At 41.1% G+C, this 7,500-nt stretch overlaps 2 protein-coding genes across 2 annotated transcripts in view; one reads left to right on the forward strand and one right to left on the reverse strand.

Annotated features, from left to right (window-relative positions):
- The window catches only part of LOC122248197 (uncharacterized), a 6,709-nt gene extending 3,717 nt beyond the window's left edge, over positions 1-2,992 (forward strand). The window contains exon 3 of the mRNA XM_086541212.1: positions 178-2,992. Coding sequence (XP_086397338.1) covers positions 178-1,965 — 1,788 coding nt within the window. The 3' untranslated portion in view covers positions 1,966-2,992. The remainder of the gene's footprint in view (positions 1-177) is intronic.
- Positions 2,993-3,951: 959 nt separating this feature from the next.
- The window catches only part of polo (Serine/threonine-protein kinase polo), a 52,236-nt gene continuing 48,687 nt past the window's right edge, over positions 3,952-7,500 (reverse strand). The window contains exons 7-11 of the mRNA XM_043008067.2: positions 7,199-7,438; positions 6,921-7,074; positions 6,379-6,625; positions 5,870-5,983; positions 3,952-5,590 (exon numbers count right to left, since the gene is read on the reverse strand). Of these exons, the coding sequence (XP_042864001.1) occupies positions 5,444-5,590; positions 5,870-5,983; positions 6,379-6,625; positions 6,921-7,074; positions 7,199-7,438 (902 nt within the window). The 3' untranslated portion in view covers positions 3,952-5,443. The remainder of the gene's footprint in view (positions 5,591-5,869; positions 5,984-6,378; positions 6,626-6,920; positions 7,075-7,198; positions 7,439-7,500) is intronic.

The raw sequence follows: 7,500 nt of genomic DNA on the forward strand, positions 1-7,500 counted from the left end.
GTGTGGGTGTGCACCTGCGTTTCCACATTTCTTTGCTTTTTATTTTTTCACTCTTTGACTTTTCACTTCACTTTTTTTTAAACTACTTCTATTCAAGTTTTGTTTGTGATTCAGTATTTGTTCCTTTCGTGTCACCTTGTACAGAGTGTACAGACGCTATCGAACTTTTTTTCGCAGGTCTCGGTGCTGAACGTTCGCTCGCTGCTGGACCTCCCCTTCTTCAGCTCCCCGGATTCCAAAGTGGTTCTGCTTCACCCGCCGGCCTTCGCGCCCCAGCCGCCGCCCTCGCAGAACCAGATCCCGGCGGCCTCGCCTTCCAGCCCCGGTTCCTCGCCTCATATCACTTCGGCTTTGCTGGTGGCATCGAATGTACCGTCCCATGTAACCTCTGGATTGCAGCCTCACCTACCATCTACGGTGTCATCTACAGTGTCGCCAAATGTGTTATCCGATATAACATCTAATGCTGCAATTACAGTGCCATCTGAGCCTCTCACGGCCCTCCAAAGTCAACCTCAAGCACCTGTGCCAAATGCCTTAATCCCAACACCTGTCAATCCCGAAATCCTGATTCATACGACCGCCCATACGTCACTCAACCCATCCACGTTGAGCTCCAACGCATTCGCCATTCCTCAGCCTGTCCCAGTCGCTTCTCAGCCCTCAGTTTCCGTGTCCGAGTCTCCGGCTGTAGCCTCTCAGCCCTTAGCTTCGACCCCTACGCCTCTCTCTTCTTCACCCCTGCCTCCTCCTTCTGCCCCTCATGCCATGCCGACCACCTCACAGTCTTCACTGGCCTCCGTCCCCTCACAACTCCCAAACTCTGTTCTTCAAGATCAGTCATCAACGCCCGCTGCCACTGCCTCTCTGTCTCCTCGCCTTTCAGCAATCCCTCAAATACCAGCCTCTGCTTCTCTAGCCTCATCTACCCTAGAACAAAGCCCATCCACTTCTCATCAGCAAAACGATGTCTTGCTGAACTCACCTTCCGAAGCCCAGCCGTCTCCTCCAGACAGCTCACTCCTCTCAGCTCTTGATACCCTCGCTCGAGAAGTTAACTTTACTCACCAGCCTGTGATTCCCACTCCCCAGCTTGTGTCTTCAACTTCACTCTCTTCTCCTCAGCCATCTCATTTACCATCGCCGTCAGTACAAGTTGCATCCTCTTCTCAGGCTGCTCTTTCTCCGGTATCCACCACCACACCCACCAGTACTGATCTGTCTGTTCCACCAGAGGGCGCCAGTAACCGCCTCCTGCAGGTTGCTCCGGACCAGACCATGAATACTTTGTCCTCGGAAACCGCGCTTCCACCTTCCTCCGAGGACCTCGAGGTCGCTCTGAATCAAACATCCTCTTCTCTCGCCGCTGGCCAGCCTTCCCCGCCTCAAGACCCTCTATCTCCTATTAACTCTGAAATTCCGATACCTACGGTTGAGGATAACGAGGTGCACAGGATGGCCGAAGGACCAGTGACCAGACATCCTGTGCGCCTGATCATGCCAGGGGCTGAGGAGGTCACAGCGCGTCGCCTGGCGACGCAAGCTCGTCGCGCCTCGAAACACCGGTCAACCACTGCAGAGACCACGTCCTCGCCATCCTCCGACGTCTCGCAGGTCACCACCACAACAACATTCTCCTCGTCTACTACTCCAGCAACAACCCCACCAGCTACCACTATTTTATCAACCTTACCAGTTACCATAAGTTCAACCGCGTCGGCAACCACAACGCCACCTTCCATACGCGCTGCGCCACCAACGGCAGGCGCACCACAGGCTCCTCCGGCCGCTCCCCAGCAAGAGGCAGCGCCGCCGAGTGCCAGCACCGCGGGCAGAGTCACCTCTCTGGACCCCCTGACCTCACTGTTCCTCAGCGTGTCCAGAGCAGCTGTGCAAAATGTCGAATCGGCTGCTTTTTCACACGTCAACAAACCCGTCACAGGAGGCACGCCTGAAGTCCCTTAGCTTGGCAACGTGTTGCAACTGCGTCTGCTTGCATGTGTGGCAAGGGGCATTTGTGATATAAGAGGCACATATCGTGTGTGGCAAAGGTTGTCTGCTATGATGAGTATGTATATGATGTCACGAATAAGGATTTCATTAGCTGAAGCGTGACAGCTGATGTATTTTCTGTATAACGAATAAGCTATAATTTCGGTAGTTACTGAGCCCCGCCCACATGAGCGAACGCTGTCCGTCCGGTAAGTATCCTCACCTGACAGCGGCTGCATGCAGATTGGCTGTTCCAATCGAACTGCCAAGGAAGTTGTCATATAGCTACGTCGAGCCGTGTAGGTCACAATTTTAGAAAAGCGAGATTTTCTATTCATTTGTTTACAGTAGCTTTTTGAACAAGGATTAAAGGCTACTGTAGCTAATATGGACAAGGGTTCGGTCACTGAAATGACCGATATGTGAGCACGAACTCAGGAATGTTGCTAGCAACGTGTGGACCAAAGACTGAATTCAAAGCAGATTGCAGTAATTCAATATTTTAGCCTTGAAGCGCCTTATTTCAGTTATTCTAGAGAAGATATTCGACTTTATTAGAAACTTTTTTCTCCTTCTAAGTCACATTTTCACAGAAAAAAATGTCTAATGTTTACAACACATATGACTGAATTGTACGAATAAGCGCTCTGAAACGTGCGATGTTTCGCAAGAAACCAATTGAATCTTTAATTACGAAAGATAAAATCCGTTATGAAATGTCGGTAAATATGAAAATGTCGAATATGCAAGATAGCTGCCTTATTGTCTTCATAAAAATATATTCAAATATTATTTATTCAAGGACACTATTTCTTCGATGGAAAAGGGAACGACGTAAAGCATAAATGCATTGCAAGGTGATATTTCTCTGATGAATCATTGAATGAAATGTCAAAGTATGACCTGAGAGTGCTAAGTATAGCTGCAAGCGAGGTAATGCAACCCAGTCTGTAGATATTAATAGTTTGACCTATGCGTTTGAATAAAGGATTGCAAACTATCCACAGTTTTTCATTCCTATCCCATTCTGGCATTATTTATAATTGTAAAATGATGTCAAAAGGTCACAAGTCAAGACAGGTAATAACATGAAAGTGTAAGACAAATTCTCGGCAGTGTTCGGAGATATTATCTGTAAATTTCTTAAAATAATATAGCTGCAAGTGTCAAGAGATATAATACACTCAGAATTGTAAGACATCTCTACATCTACAGCTTAAGGTTACGAGCAGAAATTGTTCAGGTCTATATAGAAATCAGTGAACTATTTATGTTAGCATTTTCATTTTCATTACAGGAGATGAGTCGCAACTCGATGTCAAAAGCTGAAAAAAAAAGAATTAGGAAAAAATATCCCCTTCAATTTGAATATTTCAATCTGCTGCATGAAACTGCCCAATGCAATGTCAAGTATTGGGACAAATTGATAGTACTTGGAGTATATGAATAAAAAGAAGCAAGTTGTTAGTCTATTCTTTAATGTTTATTTTCAATTTAATCCCTTCAAATAAGCTTGTCCATGTTTACCTCTGGGTGACCTAGTTTCATATTCAAGTCTATTCTTATTTGAAGTACATTTGCATTACATATATATACCTCTCCAACTTAAAATCATTTGTGCCAGTATAACATGACTCTTTTCTTGCCCATTTAGATAGCACCTTTGTATTCTTGCCTGTAAACCTTTTTTTCCAGCACACCAACTTGTAAGATTTTATCATCGAATTGAAGTACATATATCTATAGGTTTTTATCTGTTTCTAAACAAGAATGCAATGCTAGTATGTGTTTATGGATGACAATATTAAGCATTCATATCTAAGGAACAATAGATATTTCCATGGATACTGTCCATCAATTCAAATTAGTAATATTTCTCATAGCCATGTTTGTGACAGCAAGGTTTCCACATCCTAGTACAGATGCACCTGTTGGAGCTGTAGGATAAATAGAGGACTCTTAATTATACATACTTTATTACTGCATGGACTATGTACACTTATGTATCACGTAAAATAAAGAGATAGAAATACAAGGTGTAAAATAAACGTACAGCGTGATAGTTCAATACAAACACTTGTGGAAATAATGAATAAAATGATATGCAATCAGATGAAAATGTGACCAGAAATCTTCCTTGCAAAGCAGTATGGAATATGAAAATCTGTAAATCAATTTCTTCAACTTTAAATCCAAATATATACTTTTGTCAGTACAGTCAGTATGTAATGTTACAATCAGGGAGTACAAAACACATTACAATCTACCAGTTATTATTTACATTCATCATTGTTACTACAGGGGAAGGAAGAACATGGGTGAACAAGAGTTCACATAAAATAAATTTAGTTTCATAGCCTATGTTTTTGTTATCATTCCTTACATCAACATAAGGGCGCATTGTGTGGGACTCTGTTTTTATGTATCATTAAAAAAAAAAAAAAAAACTAAAACTGTGGAGTGGCCAGTACGTTCAAATAATCACAATCTAGCCTTAGTTTCATCCTAGTCTTTCAATTACACTATTCCCAACAGCACTGAAAAAATGCTCATTCCCTAACACACTTTTATCCGAGTTTGGCATATCCTACAGTAATATACTCCCCAGATACAATCAAAACCAATATAAAGAAATATCATAATAGAAATCCATAAGCTAAACCAAAACAGAACATTAACAGCCATGTACTGCAATGATATCTTCTTTTAAAATTATGAATTAGTGGTACAAAATACTGTGATTCACCATGTGTTTTTCTTTCAGTTATTGCAAACTTATAAAATGTCCTATAAATAAAACAAACGTTCAAAAACAATAAATATACAGGATTTTCATTTCACTAATATGGCATGACTATAGATGCCAACAAAGTAGCATACAGTATAACATGCTAACAGATATGAAACCAAAGTGCTAGTTAGCAATGATATAAGAAAAAAGATCATATACAAGTGTAGGAGATCAATCATTTTCTAAGTTTCCAATTCCAAGCTAGAAGTTGCACTCCTCTTTCTATCAGGTTTTATTTACAGTCATAAAACCTAAGTCTTAACTCATGCAATAGTGTCTATTCTTGAAACGCATCAGAAAATATAAATCAGAACTTACTATGACCTAAACTGACCTTTCCTGTCAGTCCTTTGAGGCTAATTACAAAGATGTATCCTAACATACATTCATCACTTTGGTACAAGTTAATCCACCTGAATGGATATTCATATCCAGCACCTCCAAAGCACTACCACAGTGGCATACTTCATGGACACTTGTAGTCACAGGTAGGAAGAGATACAGAACTGCTCTATGTTCTTCAACTTAGGAAACACGCTAAAAATTGTCACTATTCTAACCAAGTTTAGATCTAGCACATATATGCTTAAACAATAGATAACTAGAAAACTGGTGAATAAATATTCAACCTTTGGACAGTAACTTTTATCGTTGCACTATTTAAGCAGTGGTGGGCTGAGTGTGCTGGGCAGCAGCAGAGGAAGAAGCAGTTGAGGACTTGGTCGTGGAGGATTTCGTAACCATAAGCTTTTGAATCATGTTGCGGGCATAGCGCATGCGGTTCGCAAGGTCTGGTCGGCATCCATACTGGAAGAAACAGGAAAATAGTTAAAGAATATTGTAATATCAAGATAAACTGATCTGTGATTACCCTTCTCTCTTTCTATCAAACAAAATCTTTATATACATTTGTATAAATCATTTCTAATATATCCATTCATGTATCTATCTACATTTATTTTTAATACAGACACACAATCTCTCTTTTAAATGGAAACTTGACCAATCTTTCAAAACTTCCACATTCTCAGTTTGTGGAAATAAGTAAATAGTGTGAAATAAGTTAATCAAATCATTCAATCTCACCTTTTCAAGGCTGGCCAGCCTGTAGGTCTTGAAATTCCTCTTTTCATCGATGTATGTGACAGCACCCATCAAAGGACACAGGATAATCTTGGTGTGATCCTCAAAGAAATTGATCTGTAACAAAGAATTAAGTTTACCTATGACATAACAAAGAATTAAGTTTACCTATGACATAACAAAGAATTAAGTTTACCAATGACATAACAAAGAATTAAGTTTACCTATGACATCAGTCAAAAGCTTATGCGTGCAGCTGTACAGTAAATGAATACCAAAATAAACTGTGTACATGCATCCCCTTTAGTATCACAGGTTCACTCCAAAATATATTTGAATTTAGATCTATATACAATTGTAATCAATGTAAAAAGCAAAAACTGAGGGGGGTTTTATTCAAGCTAAAACTGGATCATGAAACTGGAAAATTGTTATTGGATATATAAAAATGAATTGAAGAAATAGAAGCAGAAATTCTAAACAAAAATCGGAACTAGACAAAAATGACTTACTTGAAGTGTTCCATTAGTCAAGTGAAGAATAATAGCAGATCGTGTCCTGAAGTAGGTCCTGAGTGAGGGGATTCGGGCAAGTTCATCCCCCTCCCTCGGGCACATAGAAGCAGCCGCCTTCAACAAGTGCTCATTCATGTAGTTACGGAAGTAACGCAGTAGCGTCACCTTTTTGTTCAGTGCTCCTGGATAGCTCTTCAGTGTATGGTAGTGCTCAGCATTCGACCGTTCAATGTAGTGAATGTTCCTGTAAACACAATACTTCTATATAAATAAAAAATATATAATTTATAAACAACTAAACATTCACACACAGACACAAACTCGCCCTTATTGAGATGCCAATAAAATGGCCAATAAACATCCTAATTCAAATTATATTACCATTATAAAGAATTCTGAGGGGATCAAATCATACCATCAAACGAGATGCAAATCAATCAACATTTTACAAAATAAAAAATAATAATATCACCGCTAAATCATGCCCAGGGTAAAAGTGTGATTGGATTCTGATTGCACAATCCGAACAGTTTACTCACTCTCCATCAGCCAGCAACAAAAGTTTGGTGAAGTCGTTGAAGAGCACGCCGATAGAGTCATCGCACAACTGGTAGCCAAGACCATATTTGTCGCTGTAGTCCACCCACTTGCTCACCCAGATCATGGGCACGGCAGCCGGATCCTCGCTCTCATCTGTGGTCACAGAAATAAGGCAGCGTCAGTCTTTCAGCCTTTCAGAAAACGGAATATCGCGTATTAATTGCCTCGGTCTTTATCGCATCACCAACTGCGCCAACCAATGGGCTTGCGAGCTTACCTTCGTTAATGTTATCCTTTTCATCAGGCTTTGAGGCAACTACTGACGTAATCTGTGCGTACAAATCCTTGAGGTAACAGTCAGTTGGCTCGTCAGACTTGTGTTGTGCTGAAGCGGTTTGCTGTGCCACTGCCTGCTGCTGAGCGGTACTGCCGAGGGGTGCAGCTGCATTGCCCCTTCCGCCTCCAACTTCAGTCTTCTTAACTCCATCTTTGAGTCCAACCTTGATTGGAGATCCATCTGAAATAATCAGAAAATTTCAATCAGTTGTCAAGGCAAATACACGGCCACAGAATATCCTG

This window comes from Penaeus japonicus, unplaced genomic scaffold (assembly GCF_977035675.1).
Source record: "Penaeus japonicus unplaced genomic scaffold, GWHDUDI00000001_assembly GWHDUDI00000010, whole genome shotgun sequence".
Lineage (NCBI taxonomy): Eukaryota > Metazoa > Arthropoda > Malacostraca > Decapoda > Penaeidae > Penaeus > Penaeus japonicus.